The 20,225-nt window shown below is 42.9% G+C and overlaps 1 protein-coding gene across 3 annotated transcripts in view; it reads right to left on the bottom strand.

The window, feature by feature from the left end:
- LOC310861094 (oxysterol-binding protein-related protein 3-like) overlaps nt 1–19,755 on the bottom strand; it is a 46,836-nt gene extending 27,081 nt beyond the window's left edge. Inside the window, exons 1-5 of one of the 3 annotated variants that reach the window (XM_083768393.1) lie at nt 19,665–19,755; nt 5,062–5,164; nt 2,647–2,763; nt 722–775; nt 464–577 (exon numbers count right to left, since the gene is read on the bottom strand). In XM_083768393.1, coding sequence (XP_083624519.1) covers nt 464–577; nt 722–775; nt 2,647–2,763; nt 5,062–5,127 — 351 coding nt within the window. In that variant the 5' untranslated portion in view covers nt 5,128–5,164; nt 19,665–19,755. Of the gene's footprint in view, nt 1–463; nt 578–721; nt 776–2,646; nt 2,764–5,061; nt 5,205–19,664 lie in introns of all 3 variants that reach the window. The other 2 variants (XM_083768394.1, XM_083768395.1) reach the window with 2 other exon arrangements.
- Between the last annotated feature and the right edge of the window lie 470 nt (nt 19,756–20,225).

The following is a 20,225-nucleotide window of genomic DNA, read 5'->3' on the forward strand; positions in this document are numbered from 1 at the left end:
CCCTATATGGGAGCCAATCCAGGGCAAAGCCAGGAGGTGAAAGAAGCGTACCACCAATCTTGACAACAATGCAGAGCTCAAGAACCTGATGTCGGATTAAAGATAGGAAATTGTGGGAGGGCAGCGATCCAGGAATCCCGTGTTGGTGTTGGCTATAGACCTCACTCTCGCAGTAACAGAGCTAGGACACGTGGCGTCATGTATTCGGAAAAATACATGGCGGTTCTGCCCCACTGTAATTCCATCATTTAGATAGAGTTCTAGTTGGAGATGTTCAGATGATGATGCAGTTAATAGCCTACCGGTATGTTGGAAATGAAGTGTGTCCTGGCCATTGAGATTGATGGCATCAGGTAACATTGCCACACGTTAGCTGTTGCTGTCCCTCAAAGCCACTGGCTTCAAGGGTGGCGCAGGCCAGGGCATGGGTTTGCATGTGTGCATGTGCGTGCGTGCGTGTTACCTTGAGGTGATAAATGTTATCTTCCGTGTCCAAATCGATGCACATGGCCTTCTTCTTGATGGACATGACCGACAGGCCGACATCGATGCAGCCATGGAGCTTGCCTTTCTTCAGCTAAAGCAAACACACAGAATAGATCCGAGGTTGGACACACCATTCAGTGTTAAACACGTAGACTCCTGTAATAATACAAAAGTGTGTGTGTGTGTGTGTGTGTGTGTGTGTGTGTGTGTGTAGTATAATTGTTGGGATACCTACATCGGTCCCGCGCTTTGAATACTTCAGAATGCCTTTCTCCAGCACAAAGTATCTCTGCACGGACAGAAAGCATACAGAATTAACACTCGTTAACTAAATTATCCCATGGCAGTGGAGCTCTCTACGAAAAAAAACTTGTGTGTAATATTCGTTTGACGGCCATGTACAAATAAATGTTACTGTGTTTAATGCATTTTTGTCAATACAAAAAGAAACACCAGTCAGTCAGTCAGTCATACACGACATTCTGTATTCTGTCCTCCGTAAGGTTGTGTTGATTTTGTCGACTAATGCTGTGACGAAACATGTTCGTCGACTTCACTGACGAAATGGAAAGAAACTAAATGAAAACTAAGCTATGATGACTAAAACTGAGACTAAATATATTCGACAATTTCTCAACAAAAAACTAGACTAAACTGTTAGGAAGGGAACGGGGTGCATACTTAGTTTAGACTATAGTCATTGGTTAGACATGGGTTAAGGTTATGGTTTAGGTGTGCCGCCCCGTGGGAGGTTAGGTTTAGGGTGAGGGTTTGATATATAGGTTGTAGTTGTAGGACTAATGACTGGTCTAACCAATGACTAGTCCAAACCAAAAACGGTCTAAACTAAAAGGAACAGATCAACAAGCTTACAACGCGTTACAGCGCGACGCGTTGTGAGCTTGTAGATTGGATATTTTCAGCAAGTATAAAATCTGCCATTACGATGGCATAAAAGCCCGCCAAAATACATTTTATCCAACTAAATCAACTGTAGATTTAGTCAATTAAACTCATATGATATTTAGCAAAACTATTCAAGACTATGACTAAAACTAAAAAATGCTGTCAAAATCAACACTGCACTACAGCTTATTTTATCTATGCAAATATGTCTAACTCCTCAATCACAGGTAGGGTGCGTTGTCAAGTAGCAATTGGGAATTTTCCGACTTCCGACTCGAGATAATCATCACACAATCGTCGCATTCCTGCTCTCCGGGATTTAGTACCGTCACGTACAAAATACAAGACGCAACATGTTTATTGCAGACACACAGAGTGTTGCATCAATTCCACAGCTGTTGCTGTTGTGAAAGCAGGAAAACCATTTTGATTTCCGAGCTCCCCTTTGGCATAAAACCATTATTAGTATGTGGATAGGCATCCAGGGCATCCAGTGAATCACACTTTTATGATCTTGGAATCCATTCAAACATTCACTACACAAGGGAAAAAGATGCATTATATGAAGGTCGCATCAGAGATGCTGTACAACACGATAGTTTTCATGTTTTTGATTGTCGTTTTGATGACTGAATATTTATGCAACAAAAGAAAAGACACACTATCTTCTTCACTTATATAAATAAATATTTGGGAACCGAATGCAAAGGATCTGCTCTTTGGAAAAAAATACGTCTCTTGAATAATTTTCATTTAGTTTTAGTCACATTTTAGTCACCTGGAATGTTGTAATGTTAGTCTGGTTTTAGTCGTCTAAATATCATAAGATTTTAGTCAACTTTAGTCAACTCAACTAAATCTACAGTTGATTTAGTCAACTAAAATGTATATTTGATGCCTTGATGCCGTCGTAATGACTGATTTTACACTTGCTGAAAATGGCCAATCTACGAGCTTGTAGATCTGCTATTTTCAGCATGCAACCAAGTGTAAAATGACTAGTGTCTTTTACTTCTGGATCTCTTGTCCACTAGTCCCTTCCTAACATTTTAAGTTTTTATTTGTTGACAAAATTGACAATATATTTAGACTTAGTTTTAGTCATCATTAGTTTAGTTTTCATTGAGTTTTCCATTTAGTTTTCATCAGTGAAAAAAAGATAGTCGACAAAAGAATGTTGTCGACGAAATCAACAGTGCAAATTTTTATCTCCTTTATTTCCTTGTTGAATTTGAGCTCTGGTGTGAGGCTCACCTTGTGCCATCCTTTCATAGGCCACTTCCTCCTCTTGAGCAGGAGCCCCTCCTGTCTGTCAGGCTCCTGCATGATGGCAGGGACCCCCCTGAGGCCCTCCACTATCTCCCAGCTGTCCTGGAGAGAGAGAGAGAGAGAGACAGAGAGAGCGGTGGATGACTTATTGTTGTATGGGCGTAGTCATAACAGACTAGATTAAGTTCTACCAGCTAAACAATTTGTTTTGTTTGTCAACTTTAATAGTGGTTTCCATTGGACTCCTCATGCATAGAAGGAAGCATGAGGTCAGTCTGTTGCTCTCCCCAGGTTGGCAGAGGGAGTGTAGCGCCCAGGATTACATTCGATAATTGACACTGGGTGAAAAAATGGGTTACAAAATCGTGGGGAAAAAAAGAAAAAAAAAATATGAAAAATACGTTTTTCACACTTTTAGAGCATATCCGTGGTCATCATATTGGGCATACTGTACCTAACAATCTATGCCAATTTAACAATGGGAACATTTCTGGGGCGCCCGCTAGCCTAGTGGTCCAGGCGCATGCTATACATAGGCTCTGGCCTGACAGCGCGTCGCGTGTTTGAGTCCAGTTCATGACGACCTTTGCTGCATGTCTCTCCCTCCCCCTTTCCTGTCATTCTTCAATTGTATATCCATCAATAAAGGCAGAAAAGCCAAATCATATATCTAATCTAAAATTTGAATTACTTCCTTTGAACGAAAATGTGCTGCGTGATGACTTGTCGAGTCCTGCATGAATCAAAAATTACCTTGATTTCATTCACCTGATTTATTCCCATCGCTACGTGACCTCCAAACACAGCTGGTTTTGATTATAACTCAGTTTTTCTTTTTTTTTTACTTTTCTGCCTTTATTGATAGTATCAAGTGAAGATGAACAGGAAAGAGGGAGAGAGGGAAGGGGAGAGACATGCAGCAAAGGTCGTCATGAACGGGACTCGAACACGCAACGCGCTGTCAGGCCAAAGCCTATATGTGGCATGCGCCTGGACCACTTGGCCAGCGGGCGCAAAATACTACTATATCTGAAAACATTATAGGTTAGAAATAAGCCAAGAGCTTTGCTGCCCGTCTCCCTGTGACTTGTAAACAAACAAACTCGACGCACGTGTCGCACACGCGCATGTAGCGGAGCTACGTCCCATTGTGTCCCAAATATAACAAAACATACAGTACATAAACCACATCAGCTCTACAGTATATACATTTTGTATCATGTTCAGAAGATTGTTATACATTTGAAAACTTGAAATGCACACAGAGTACTTTTACTTTTTGTAACTTTAAACACTTTCCCTCCAAATAACGAGTTACACAAGTTACGTTTTCATTGTTTAATTCGCGTTTTTAACGCGTTTTAAGACTTACAGGGTTTCCATCGGACAGAGTGGGATAGGTGACGCGTTCGGATGACGTCACCGCAAAGAAAAATTAGTCGCACTGGCATGCAAAGGGTTCTGGGAAATTGAAGCCGATGGCGGCGATGGCGTGCAGTGGGCGCGTTCCACCTCCGCTCCTCGTTGTTGACTATTTTTCAACATTTTTCACACCATTTTAAAGCGTATTTTCATAAAAAGTAACGATGATGTCGTCGCAGTGGTTCTTCAAAGGTTGGTGAAATCTAGGCAGTCAACGGGGCATTGCGATTAATTAATTCCACAGTCAAACATTTTGATACCAATACAGTACTTTGTACTTTTACTCAAGTACATTTTTAATTCCAGACATTTACTTGTAACAAAGTATTTCTATATTGCGTCATTTATACTTTTACTTAAGTAAGAAATGCAGTGATGTAAATAAGTTTTCAATGTAATGGGTGGGGACTCGTGGGACCCAGGGGTGGTCTTTTGACTGAGTACAGTATTGCATCCCAGGATCCCCGGAAGGTGACATGATTGCGTCCTATCTCAATTGAATGAGTCTAAGTAACCACTGGTGTTTACTAGGCTTGTCATCATCCATCATCCCCCCCCCCCCGTGCAGTTACCATCCCATTGTGTGCTGTACCAGCTGTCCCGTCCCTTCATCATCCACTGAGTGCCATCAGCTGTCCCTTGTTGTTTACCAGTGGTGGAAAAAAGTACTCACATTTGTTACTTAAGTAAACGTATCAATACTGCAATATAGAACTACTCCGTTACCAGTGAAAGTACAATAATCAAAATGGACTTGAGTAAAAGTACGTAAGTATTACGTACGTAAAGTAAGTATTGGCAACAAAGTGTACCAAAGTACCAAAGTATAAAGTACTCGTTTTTCTTATATTTTTATTATGGCCGAAGATCACGGACGACACACTCATGGACGAAATCCATGAGAACACACGCACACATGCACACGCATGCACGCACACACACACACACACACACACACACACACACGCACACACAAACCTGGTTGCTGTCATGCTTAGAAGAGCCACCACTGCTGTCACTGTGAGTGGGTGACAGTGATGTCATCTTTCCACGGCGCTTTCAGCCACTCGCAGTCTTGTTTCTGTGGAAGCCACAACAATCAAGAGGTCACAGCAGTGCCACTGGGGAGGGGAACAACATAATCATTCTCTACAGTGTGGAGGAAGCCACAGCAACAATCAGAGATCACAATGATCAGAGATCACAGCAGCACTGTCACTGGTTGAAGGACATTATCACTCCACTCCCGATGTCAGCAAGGCCTGCTTGGACTGGAGAGAGATGCTGAACCATTTAACCCATTTTGACCCGAGATCAGATTCTAAAAATGACGATTTAAAAAAAATAGCAGATCTACAAGCTCGTAGCGCGCCACCGAGTGGCGCGCTACGAGCTTGTAGATCTGCCATTTTTCAATAGCTAAAGCATAACATATTGCTAACACAAAAAAGGGTTCCCCCCCAGAATGGGTCCCTGGTGGCCCTCTTTTGGGCCAATAAAAAAAGGTGAATTATTTTGTCATCTTTCTTCTCATAAGATTTACATTTCAAAGATCCGTTGAGCTTGTAGATCAGCTATTTTTGCTATTCCTTGTACGACAAAGTATATTACACACTAAGGCCTTAAGTGGTTAAAATGACTTATATATACCTAGGCGGTACAGAGAAGAAAAGCGGGGAATTCTAATGACTGATGTATGACTGACATCTTCCAGGAATATACTAACTTTTTCCAGAGTTAGTATTATGTCAATAGTTGGAACAATAGTTAGTCAGCTCTTCTGACTAATTTAAAATCTAGACTAAAATATGTTACACAGTATGTTTTCTCCACTACTTTTGACTAAGAAACTGCACAGACACATTTAAGCCTATACCTTTTTAGAATAAATGTGAATGCCGTCTCGCATGTCAACTTATGTAAATGCACCTTGAATTGCCTTTGTGCAATGGACCACTACACTATACAGATATACTTGCCTTGACGTGACAATTTGGTCACGGCCAATGTTGACGACATACACATGACGAGAGTCACGAGACTGAATGATTAATAGGAAAACGGGCAACAACATTTTATCTCCACACTCCAACTCATCAGTTCGGTGGACTCGTATAAACAGAGTTCAGAGTTCAGGGTTCAACTTCCACCATACTGTGTTTTGATTTTAGTTTTAGTCATTAGTCTCTTGAATAGTTTTCATTTAGTTTTAGTCACATTTTACTAGTCACCTGGAATGCCTTAGTGTTAGTCTAGTTTCAGTCGACTAAATCATAAAATCTTAGTCGACTAAATCATAACATTTTTGTCGACTAAATCATAAGATTTTAGTCGACTAAATCTACAGTTCATTTAGTCGACTAAATCTAATGTTAATTTAGTCGACTAAAATGCATTTTGGAGGGCCTTGGCCCTTGATGCCATCGTAATGACTGTTTTTACACTTGCTGAAAACAGCCGATCTACAAGCTCACAATGCGTCGCGCTGCGACGCGTTGTGAGCTTGTACATCGGCTAGTTTCAGCATGCAACAAAGTGTAAAATGACTTATACTGGATCTCTTCTGTACTGGGTCCCTTCCTAACATTTTAGTCTAGTTTTTATTTGTTGACGAAAATGTCAGTATATTTAGTGTTAGTCAACATAGCTTAGTTTTCGTCATTCACAAAAGCATGTGCAAATTGTGCATGGACAAACTGAACGTGGTGTCCCAACACACACACACACACACACACACGCACACTGCAAGATTGTGGAGAGGACATTGTTTTACCTAGTTCTAAAGCGATATATGTAATGGTAATCAGCGGCCACTTCAGTTTGGACACATGTAAATAACATGGCAGCCAAAGGCTTTGCCTTCGTTACCCAAGAAGATTCTTCAAGTCCCTGAGTGACACGAGACTCTTCTGCCCGAGTGTTTTGCCTGAATGGGCGTGGATTTGCAGGACCTATAGAGCGTTGCAGTCCCGCCCCCTCGTGAGACCCAGAAAATAAATCCCTGTTAATTTTCCTCATAGACTTTTCAGAAAGTATTTATTTAAAAGACGTTTACGACGCGGTCAAAGCCAACTCTTGTCGTGACAAATCATGACAATAAACACAATATTTTGGGCCAAACAAAGAATTAGAAAATAGAAAAAAACAGCAGCTTACAACACTGTTTTTGTTGTTTTTCTTCTTTGTAATTATTTGTTTGGACCAAAATATTGTGTTTGGTGTCATGACTTGTCACCACTCGAGTTGGCTTCGTACGACACTTAAAAGGTCTTTAAATAAATACGTTTCGAAATGTCTATGGGAAAAATGCATTGGGAATTAATTCCTGGGCCTGGCGTCGTCATGAAAGGGGGCGGGACTGTGACGCTCTATAGCAGTGAATAACTCAAACAGAACTCGAACCTGAACTCGGAGCTGTTGAATGAATTACAACAGCTAACACCAGGTCAGGTATATATGGTGCACACAAAATGAAGTGGAAACTGAGCTACATTTCCTAACCATCTGTCCACTATACCAAGACATCAGAGACACATACATCCCACAGATTACAATCACCCACGGAGATTTTGAAAACATGACTAATGACAAATAACTCCCATATCTGCTGGGCGAAGTACAACAATGTGCAAACACAGCAGCAAGATTCGTGAGCTGCTGTGATAGAAGGATATCAAACAAAGACTAATCATAGTGTGTGCACTATCGACTACTCTGCATCGAGTGATCTTGGTACATAGACATTGATTTATTGGAGATTCTGACTTTCAATTGTACATACATTTTGTTTTGATTGTAATTGTTCCACTTTTTGCTTTGGCAATAAATGCCAATAAAGCGCTTTGAATTGAGAATTTAATTGCATGTAGATGGTCACATTATGGACAGACTACATCAGAAACGTGGTCCTCAGTCTACGGGGGTCAGAGAGAGAGAGAAGGATGAGGCTGGCAGGGCACTGCGTCAGGCACCCAGAACTAGTGGCAAAGCAAATTGACATTGACACCATGTGGGAGCCAACCCAGGAAAGGCAAGAAGGTGGTCCTTTTATAGGCCAGTCAATCTAAGCTGTGACCCAAAATAAATTGCAATAGTAATCGTTCAAGGTTTTCTGAGCTCCTTGGGCTAAATTCGGCCATAGCCACTTGCCCAAATGTGATGACCTCATCACAGTTTTAGCCGAAGGAGTGTTTTTTTAATCTTTGATGCAATTGATACAGAATCATACGTAGTTTGACATGTCACATGCTACTTAAAGGAGCATTCAGTCAGTGATTTGGGTGATTTGTAAAAAAAACTGTCCGCCCTGGTAACAAGATGTGCACACACCAAGAGCGCACACACCAAGGCCCGCCTCTGCTCGATCATGATTGCAGGAAGGCCCCTCTCTATCCTGATTGGATGAAGGATGGTAACCTGACTCCGCCAGATTGCGTCAGTATCGAGTTCATATAAGTTCCCTCCTGCATCTGGTCTCTCTCAAGCGGAAATGAACACCCGAAGCAGCGGGACAACAATCCCAAATCCATAATAATCTCCATAATAATTTCGAGTTAGGTTGTGTTTACATTTGCGCTGTGGCGCACAGCTACAATACGTCAGCAGTCTCGCGTCGATCCCACCTCTAGCGGCCGCATACGGACGCATATCGCTCCAATCAGCATTTGATCGGAGTGCATCGTCTCTGCCCGAGAGAGACCAGATGGGGGAGCTCATTGCTGCCGCCGTCTGGCGGTGTCAGGTTACAAAGATGGGCCCTCTAGCCAAAAACGAAACCTAAGCTTTTTTTTTACCTCAGGGGTGAACTGGGGGGATTTATCACAAAAAAAGAAAAAGAAAAGTGATATTTGAATTAAGGGAAATCACTGAAGATACCTATAAAGCATAATTCAAATTTAAAATTATTCTTATATTGCCTCGTGCCATCACGTCTCCATATACGGTCACGCCTCGTGCCATCACGTCTCCTTATACGGTCACGCCTCGTGCCATCACGTCTCCTTATACGGTCACGCCTCGTGCCATCACGTCTCCTTATACAGTCACGCCTCGTGACATCACGTGACATCATGAAGACCCTTAGATCTCTATATATGGTGCCCTGTGACACAACACACCACCATATATGGCCATCTCCATATATGAAGATCACGACACTGACCTTAAACCCTGGATAACCATACATGGAGAAGACTGGATCATCACCTAGATCTGCATATATGGAGCCGGGCCAGCAACTCTACATCTGACCTCAAACCCTTAGATCTCCATATATGGAGCTGACCCGTTCTGAATATTCCATAATTATGTTGATCTGACCTCATCAAACCCTGTAGTGTACACTCAAGACACGCTCCATATATATGGCCAGTAGAGAATTGATCTGACCCCCGCCATGCCAAAGCGCCAGCGCTCGCCCAGTAGTCTGCCTGTGTGCCGTCACCCAGGCAGATGCGTGCACGCGCCACGCGACCTCGCCGCTTCTCGCCCTCAGGGCGTCTTACTGGTACTATGACAAAAATAATTGTCGACTACCTTTTTTAACCCATTCTGACCTGAGATCAGATTCTAAAAATGTCTTCTACGTCAGTCGCTCTTCGATTTTTCAAAAATAGCAGACCTACAAGCTCGTATGAGCTCGTATGAGCTAGTAGATCTGCTATTTTTCAATAGCTAAAGCATAACATAATGCTAACTCCAAAAGGGGTTCCCGCATAGATTGGGTTAACTGACGAAAACTAAATGGAAACTAAATGAAAACTAAGCTACGGTGACTATGACTGAGACTAAATGTATTGACCATTTTGTCAACAAATAAAAACTAGACTAAAACGTTAGGAAGGGAATATTGGACAAGAGATCCAGTATAAGTCATTTTACACTTGGTTGCATGCTGAAAATCTATTTAAATGTACTATTTTTACAACGTCATTACAATGGCATCAAGGCCCACCAAAACACATTTTAGTCGACTAAATCAACTGTAGATTTAGTTGACTAAAACCTTATGATATTTAGTCGACTAAAACTAGACTAACCCTAAAACATTCCAGGTGATTAAAATAAAATGCGACTAAAACTAAAATCAAAATGTGCTGGCCAAGATCAACACTCCGTTACACAGAGTCAGACGCCTTCATACCTGAACAGCGAGCTTCATCCTCACACCCTTCTCCTGTGATGTAACATACAGAGTTACAGTACATTCCTATCTCGCCAAATGACTTGTTCCAACCTGGTTAGCTGTGTGCGTGCGTGTGTGCGTGTGTGTGTGTGTGTGTGTGTGTGTGTGTGTGTGTGTGTGTGTGTGCTCTCGCGCGCGCGCTCATGGTATGCATTGTACGTCTAGTCTGAATGTGTTTTAGAGCCACTCCCTTTAGTGAGGTGCACAACTGCACACTTTCCTGACCGGGTGGGATAACACAAAGAGTGAATGCCCATGGGATTTCCATTCGTGCATGCATGCAAATGTGTGCGTGCGGCGCACGCGCGTGCGTCTGTGTATGTGTATGTGCCTGCCTGTGTATTCTGCAGTTCCCCAAGGCCTCTCCTAAAATCAGCTCTGTGCCCATGTAGGACATGAGTCATCAGCACTAGGAAAGAATGCCTCGATACACGCAAACCAACATACTTAGAGCTACCAGCAGACCAACAGCACACGACGACACGCCGTGCAGTCAAAATATAGTGCCATGAACACTAAAAGAAGCAAGACTTGGTTTGAGAGACAGTCATTCCGCCGAGTTCATCCAGTGACAGGCTACAGGTTTTTTTTAAAGCACCCAGAGATTTTCCAATCTATGGAGTAACACATATACTGTGAAATAGCAGCACAGTTCCGTGTATGACTTCCTGCATGCAGAAATGCTTTATTCCATGCATTAATAACACCTCATTTAAAATCAGGAATTGACATGAGTTCACAGTCACACACAGTGCCTCATGTATGAATAATTTAAACATTAACTAAGGCAAGTAGTAGCCTATACATCATGAATGATGACTTGTTAAACATCATTTTTCTTCTTCTTAGTAGTTCACAACTAAGTGGAATTCAACCCGCCACAGCACTGATGAGCACATGTGTATTGCATCGTAAATAATCGCCACTGATTAAGCATCGTCCATTCATGAGTTCATCGTGTTTGTGGCCTTTGGGTAACTTAACCCATTCTGGACGGGAACCCCTTTTGGTGTTTTAACTAAGCATTTATGGCCCAGGCCGTAGCGTAACGGTCTGGGCACCGGACTGGTAATCCAGTCGCAGTGTGCCGCGGGTTCGACTCCCGGACCCGACACGGCCTTTACTGCATGTCATTCCCCCATCTCTCTCCCGTTTCCTGTCAGCCTACTGTCTGTCCCTTCAAAAATCAATAAAAGGCGTAAGCCGCAAAAAAATATCTTAAAAAAAAAAAAAAAAAAACTAAGCATTTATGTTATACTTTAGCTATTTAAAAATAGCAGATCTACAAGGTCATAGCGCGCCACCGAGTGAAAATGTGTGAAAATGCGGCACAAATCTTTGAATATATATATATATTCTTTCAGAATACTTTTTCTTTTATTTCAACGTCAGGCCTAAATGGGTTCATGGTGAATTATTATTCTGTTAAGTATTAAATAATAAAACCACATGAAGTTCATGTGGTTATTGGTTAATTACATAATCATTAACATAAGAACTGAAAGAAGTGTGTGTGTGTGTGTGTGTGTGTGTGTGTGTGTGTGTGTGTGTGTGTGTGTGTGTGTGTGTGTGTGTGTGTGTGTGTGTGTGTGTGTGTGTGCGTGTGTGTGTGTGTGTGTCTAATATCTATGTGTGTGTGTGCGCGTGTGTGCGTGTGCGTGTGTGCGGTTAATTTCTTGCCCTTGAAAAAAACGTTATTGTTGATCATCAATTTGGAACAAATAAACACATATTAGTCTTGAAGGAATATATATATATATATATATACTTTGTTTCAATGGCAAATTGGTAACAAATTAAGTTAATGTTATGAGTAACTAATGCTTAATCAATGGAAATTACAATACTTGTGCCGTGGTAGTTTCGCATTTCTACAGCAGTCCATTTATAGTTGTGAACTATTAAAAATAAATCATGATCATGCTAAAGTAATCATTCATGACGATGTAGGCTATTTACCTTCGTTAATGCTTTACTTAATGTGTTTGTTCATGCAGAAGTTCATGAATGAAACACTATGAACTCATGTAAATTCCTGATTATTCCTCTGTAATAATGCATGGATAAATGAATTTCCATGCATGAATTCATACATGAATACAATCTTATGTAGAGAATTCTTAACGCGCAACGTTATCAGGCGGTAACTACTGTTGTCTATCATTTCTCCTGTACAAAACCAGGACATTTTGGGATAATAAAAAAAAAACTTTTGTCCAAGGAGAGGCACAGTGCCCAGATTTGGTGTCATAACCCAATACAGCACTTGACAAAAGTATAACAAGGCGCTAAACAAAACAGCAACGTCCATACTAGGCCACTATCGCACCAAAAGCGATTGTGCATTCATTTCTACCTTGAAAACACTCTGTTTGTTAAAGCACATACCTTAGCAATGAAAGTTACAAAGTTCCAGCAGTGATTTACAGCCAAGCCATAGCTGTAAACTCCATGCAGGCTGATAAATAAATAACAATACTGATGGGGAGGGGGGGGGGGGGGGGACACGCCAAACAAGCCCCACTTTACATAACACCCTGGCTTCCACGCCTATAGAGTTACACAAGTCGACGGCAAACAAATTCCAATGAAACACTTCCCCGCGGCAAGACATTCACCACCACTTAAATCTCTATACTTTAGTCGTGACCCAAACAACCTCATTATCTGAAACGCTGTCCCTTTTTGTGGATTGAAAGCTGGAGTGAGGCTGAGCGCAGGCTAGAATCATGCAGCGGCGGTATAGTACTATATTGTGAACTTAAAATGTCACTAGTCGAGGCGATAAAACGTCTCGCAGAGTGTCCTACTTACCTCAAGAGCATGCAGAGTGTGTGTACTGTGTGGCGTTGTGTACACTAGTTGCCCGCGACTGCACTGTAAGACTAGAAGCACTAGAGGTTTTGTCTTCGTCTCTTACGTAATGGGAGTCAATCATTAATGGCACTACACCTTGTAAATGACCTGTTAAGGAGACGGAAAGGCTGCTCATTGGTGTCACAGAGGGCCAGCGGCTCGGATTCACCAGGCCTACAATGAGCCGGGGAAATAAAGAAAAGTTAAACGCTGGTGATGGCAATAAGGAGATGTTATGAGGTCACACGCATGATCTGGCAACTTTATGATTGTTCTTTTTTTAAATGCTGAGTCGGTGCTTTGGCTCTGGGGCTTATAGGCATTGTGCACTAGTGCAGCCATCTCTGGAATGCCTTTCAAGGAACCATAACCATTATTAAATAATCGCCTAATCGCAATTTATTTGAGATAATCCCGATATTTTTTCCCCCCCATGTTGACAAAATGTTCACACACATTCTCCAGCAATAGCAGAAACAGCTTACAAAGCCAAAACTGATAACGCCAAAAGTGTAATGGGCGACATCATGGACACAATGGAAACCCGCCCCCAGAGCTTTTTTGTATTAATTATCCATTCCTTTTTAGCATAGTTTTTTTAACTGCTTATAAATAATAAACATGCTAATAAATTATTCAATCCATCAATCAATACATTGGCCTAAACCAATATATACCGGTCTGGCTCTATACTCAACCCATTTTGGGTGGGAACCCCTTTTGGTGTTATAGCATTATGTTATGCTTTAGCTATTGAAAAATAGCAGATCTAGGTCTGCTATTTTTGAAAGATCGAAGAACCACTGACATAGAAACATAGCATTTTTCAGAAAACTGTCAGGATGTAGAAGACATTTTTTAGAATCTGATCTCAGGTCAAAATGGGTTAACAGTCTCAAAACATGTCCTGTACCATCAGTTAGTTCCTTTTTGAACCATGGACCTGCTAATCTCTCAGTTCTCCACCCTCTCCCTTTGTTTCGGTTTTGAGCGGTGCCAAACTGCTTCCATTAAGTGACCGAGTGTGTATCTCTGTCTGAGTACGACCCATTAACCCCTGCAGCTGGGGCCATTACACTGAGCTGATTGGGATCGGATTCGGGTCTCACACACACACACACACACACACACACACACACACACACACGTGATATTTTCTTTTACTCGCCGCAGCTGAGGTTTCATCCTAAAAAGACTTTAGTTGTTTTTTTTAACACTTTTATCAGATTATTCTTGAGAGCAGCTGTTAAAATGGGTCATATTGAACGGTCAATTGCGGCGAATGGAACAACTCGGACAACAGGGCAAGCAAATGGCCAGACGGGAGAAGGAATTATTTACATAATGTCAGATAAGGCAGCTAGAAATGCTTTATTGGTACTAGTCATGTGAACGTTAAACATGTGGTGGTGATGACACACTCAAGGTTGAGCATAATATCTTTAGCTATTATAGCCCTGCACTTCAACTGAACACAGATTTAGGGAAAAGGCTTTGGGGGGGGGATATACCACGATTATACAAATAAATACAAAAATGACCTCAAACAAACCAGAGCCCAGTTATTGATTGCTAATAAAAGGCCTTTCTCGGCCACACTTCTCTCCAATTGTTTATATTGTGTTCAGGATCCAAGATGGCCACAGCACCAGGAGGGGGTGGGGCGGAGATAGAGTTCTCAAACTCTGCCCGAACCCGACCAGCCCGACCCGACCCGACCCGACCCGGGCCTAAAATGTATGCTAATCAGTAGGACCAGGCCGGGCCTCGGGCTCCATGTTTATTATAATAAAATAAGTCTGTTTGTGTATTTACAATTTATCTATTATGAAGATGGTGCCGACTGGCGTTTCGCTTTTACTCTGTGTAGAGTTCTCAAATTCTGCACAAACTCAACCCGACCCAACGTTTTAGGGCCGGGCTAAAATCTATGCTAATTAGTCGGGCCGGGCCAGGCCTCGGGCCTGATCAGTTAGGGCCCAGTTAGGGCCGGGCCTTAATTTTCAGGCCCGATGAGAACTCTAGGAGGTGAGCGGGTGGGGTCGACATATGCCCTTACTGGGCTGCGTTCACACACTTCACACATTCAAGACACCTGTCTTGTGTCTTGTGTTTAATGGCCGCTCCAATGCATTTCCAATGGAAGCCCATATGGTTTGACCAAACATCTTGTTTGATGGGGGGAGGGGGGGCAGAACACATCCATCAAAGCTGTGTTCAGACACAAGTCAGGTGTCATACAAATGGCGAGTGTCTTGAATGCAGCATATGTTGGGCATATGTTGACCCCGCCCGCTCATTTAGCAAGTTATGGTTATTTAAAAAGTACATGCCCCATAGACACAATGTTATGGTTATTTAAAAAGTACATGCCCCATAGACACAATGTTATGCTGCCTCTCGGTAAGATGGTCGCCACGTAGCAACGTCGCTCTCTATTGGCCAGAGTGCGGGTGAGCCATATAGCCTTTCTTATATAGATCTATGTGCCCCACCCCCTCCTGGTGCTGTGGCCATCTTGGATCCTAAACACAATATAAACAATGGGGCTGAGGAAGGCCCTTATTCCGTTCTATCGAGGTGACCTCTCTGGACAAAACTAGACATACATACAGTGTGTGTCGGGGAGCCGCGGGACACAAGTTACAACATTTGTACTCTCTGCCTAGTTAAACCCTTTAGTCGACCACTGGGTTTGCTCCTTTTGTCCCCGGCCTCAACACAACAAATCGCTTCGCCGAAAATAGCCGATCTACAAGCAAGCACGACATACACATCACATTTGTGTGACGCATTGTGGTGTGATGCATTGTGAACCTGTAATTCTGCCATTGTCTGTAGATCTACTATTTTTGGTGAATGTTCACCCAGGGCTCCCGAATAGGGAAGCTAGGGTTGGTGTAATCTCTCAGCAGTAGCACCACCACTGCCCTAAACACGTAGTGTTGTTGTTAGTGGCAATAAATACAGAAGCACCTGAGAGGAAGTGGACTATGAAAGGGGAGGAGCCAAAAACAAAGCCGGGAACCGAATGGGTTCCCAGATTGGGGTGATTAAAATTGGAGGATTTGACTGTGTGTACTTGTCCCAGCATAAAGCAACAGACCCCCCCCCCCCACACAGCTGCGGCTGTCCAATCATCTGTATCCTTATCCTACTCCAAGCCTGAGATTGATCACTTACATGCCTCTCTCTCACTCTCTCTCTCCTCTGAGAAAAACAAACAAGTTGGATGTTCTTCGGAGACTTGTTGTCTCCGAAATGTCTGGTCTTGACATGACATTAGAAATACATTAACAGCATTTAGCTTAACACAGCTGAGCCGAGTGAAAATACTAGAATAGTCAAGGACGGACGCATGCACGCCAGCCACAAGTGCGCACACGCACGCACACATGCACACTTCCAACAGTAGGATTGCCATTTGCCATCATCAACCACCCAACTACAGTATCTGTAGCACATGCATGATACTACTATATCCTCAAATACGGCCAGCCAAGCAAATGGGCCCTTTCACAGAAGGCCCCATCTGTGACTCGGCCTCTTGCCCTCTTATAATGCTCCTGAATATGCTGGCAAATGGTGTTAAATCTGTGTATGTATCGCTGATTATGATACTGAGCTGGCACAAGTTGCTTGAAATAGGGCCACATCCATCCGGCGGCAGCAGCATCATCCATCAACGGCCAAATCCTTTCACGACATAGCAGGAGAGAATGGATTAAAGTCCCTACATAGATCTGCCTCTGGATTGGCTGCAATGAACTGTCCAACACTGCTGTATGCCTGGCTGCACATGCTGAAGCCATTGACCTGTTTCCAGGTAGTAAACATATAACATTATCGTGTTAACAAAGTTTAGCGGCCAAATATGAGTAGTAGAGTAGAGTTCACAGCATCAATGTGACAAGATGCCATGTGGGAGTTATGATGTCCAACCATATATTGTGTAAGGCATGCATGGGCAATGTATTTGTATTTAGTTCATAAACGTAACATAACAATAACTAAATGCATTTGAAATTAAATAAAAAGGTTTACTTTTCAGCATTCCAATTCAAAAATAGCCAAAAAATAATTCAAATATAGCAAAGAAGTAATATGCAATGTGGCCCTCTGGAGTGAGTGTGGAACAGTGGATATATATAGTGGCCCGTCCCTCTCCATCGTCAAAGTTGCCCACCCCTGGTGTGAGGCAAATAGCAAAATATGTTCCGTCTCCTTGCTTCTGAGACGAGGGCCATGCTGTATGTATCGCTGCTCCGTCTCCGGGTTGCCATGGATACAAAACCGAAGGCAAGGGAGGGGATATACGGCCGTAGTACTACATTCAGATTGTTTGGTCTTGAAGGAAGAATGTGAGGGCATGAAGCATGCACGGAGGGCTATTTATAGGTCCACTCAAACGATTCGCGATTTCCCTCTCACTAGAAATGTGTAATTATAGTAATATAGTTTTAAATCCCCCATTCACCCGGCTGCCTGGGCTGGAATGTAGGACACATATCATAATTTAAAGTTAACACACAAACAAGTCTCTATACATAGGAGACGGACAACTATAGATCACGGGGGTGAGTATTTTGAGAGTCTAATCAGTCGGTGCATTAGTCACGGGCACTGGGAGGCAGGGGGGGTTCTCTGTATTTACCAGCCTTTAAGTGGGTGTTGTGGAAGGGAGGGAGGGGACAGAGATAACTCTGCCTGTGAGTCATAGGGACACGTGGGGACCACTACACACTTCTGCAGGCAAAGTAATGTACGTTTTTTACGAGGTGACCGCTATGTTTTACATTGACGCCTGGCTTTATAAAGAAGACCCAAACATAATTGTGACTAAAATGGTACAAAAGGAAAAGTAACATTTGTCACATTATGTGGTAGTAGCCTATAGCCTAAGGCAACGCTTAAACGCTATACTGCATATCAGTTTGAAAGAATGCAATTTCTGTCGCCCCAACGTCCACTGTATAGGCTGCTGCATGTCAAACATGTTTCAATCAATGTAATATCCCTCCCTGTCGCCATGCACTGTATCCTGAATACCAAACATGTTCCGTGAATCAACTGTAATGTGACTGTCCCTGTTGCCGTGTGTGGTCCTCTCGGCCACTACTGTTTGATTGGATTGTTGTTGTCATTGTAATGTCTCTGCATTGGACATCCAACATATTTTTGAAGGATGTAACGTATGTTGGCCAGTTGGTCCGCACTGTGAGTGTGGACTAGTACTGTAGATCACACCTTGACTGGATGTAACTGCCCTGTACTGTGTATAGGCTACTGTATGAAACCTCTGCTTGAATGCAAGTAAACATCCCTGTTGCCCTGCCCTGCAGACTACTGTATCAAAGATCTGCTTGAATGGGTACAAAGTCTGTTGTCCTGCACTGTAGGCTGCTTCTGTATCTAAAACATCTGTTTGTATGGCTGTAACAATGCTATTGCCCTATAAACTGTATGTAAATGAAACACTTTCATGTAACATAACATCTGTTGGCCTGACCTGTTGTAATGGCTACAGGAGGCCTTATATCAAAAGTTTGAATTGATGTGATGTCCCACTCACAACTGCTCTGTATATAGCCTACTGTATATGAATATGGAACATCTATGAACTGAATGTAACACGCTGTTGTCCATATCAATGAATGGAGGTAATGTCCCCGTTTCTGTGTAGGCTATCAATCAGACATCTGTTAGAAGAATGCATCTAACTATTGATCTACACTAGGGTGTAGCTATCTGAATGGAATGGATGTAACATCTGTTGCCCAGTAGAGCAGGCTACTGTGCATGTTGTAAGATGACCTGTTGTCAATACAATGACCCACTATAGCCCGTGCATAACCTTCACATTTTTAGCTTAGTGCAAAACACTTCAATTCTCACGGCGGTAATAGCTTAAAACCGCGACTGGGACCGGGAGAGTGTGTTTATAAATCGTAATTACAATGTCCCTACTCCCTGTCCCATGGGTAATGGGATAAGTTATAGCCCCTGCGTGCCTGCCTGAATCCCTGAAAGTCAACAATGGTAGCAGCCGCGGGGTCGTCAACCAGACAAACCACCATTCCGAGCCAGCAAGCGCTGGTTCCTCTCTTGCCAACAGCCAACACAGCAAAGTCAACCTCAGCGCAAAGACAAAATGTTCTGCGGTTCGGTTCCCCCCATGTGCTCACATGTGTCCCCGTGACACCCAACCAAAAGTCACCGGAGAAGACCAGCTCGTCTCGCTGCACGGTGCCTTATTGACAGACGAGACGACACCATGTCCCGGCTATAGTGCTATACGTCCGCCTGGCGCCCGAATCCCATTAATAATTCTATCGATCGACCGCGAATATTCACTCCGTAAAACGAAAAGGAGACGGAGTCACCTGGCTGTCTGTCAACAACTTTGGTCGTTTCATTCAAACGGAAGCTTAAAACGAGCACAGGCACGCCACAAACCACAAACTCAACTTATACATACACTCACGACCGGGACCACCATAGGAATGGACCCGTTTAAAAAAAAATATATATATATAAAGACTTACGCTTCTTCTGGGATGAAGAAGTATATACCCAGAGATAGTTGGATATTAACGTCGGCTACCGCTCCGCTCTACTCTGTGTCAGTGTGTACTGTGTGTGTGTGTGTGTGTGTGGTGGAGACTCGAGAGAAGGGGGAGGGGCATCTCTGGTGGGAAGGAGTGACTGACACTGCTCTGAGCCAATGGGCGCTCGAGAACAAACGGGGGGGAGTAATGTGTCAGTCCAGAGCCACGTCAAAAACATTACAGAGACTTTAGTTGTCAGTCACTGTACAATACTTTAAAACGGTTGTCATGTTGCACACATGGCTAAAATAGCTCTTATTTGCGCCGCCCTCGTTAAAAACAATGTATTTCAAACTCCAGCTTGTCACTCGCTGCATGTCCAGGCTGCATGATACAATAAAATGCAAATAAAACCCGAAAGAAAAATCCAGGCAATAATATTGTGTTGGTCAGGTGTGTCAAAAAACCCCGCAGGACAGGACGGACGGCGGACGCGCCCTTGAATTGCTCCGCTTGTATAATTAAATAGCAAGTGTCTGGTGTTGTACTATTAC

This window comes from Protomyctophum parallelum (assembly GCF_964188405.1).
Source record: "Protomyctophum parallelum genome assembly, chromosome: 1".
NCBI classification, from domain to species: domain Eukaryota; kingdom Metazoa; phylum Chordata; class Actinopteri; order Myctophiformes; family Myctophidae; genus Protomyctophum; species Protomyctophum parallelum.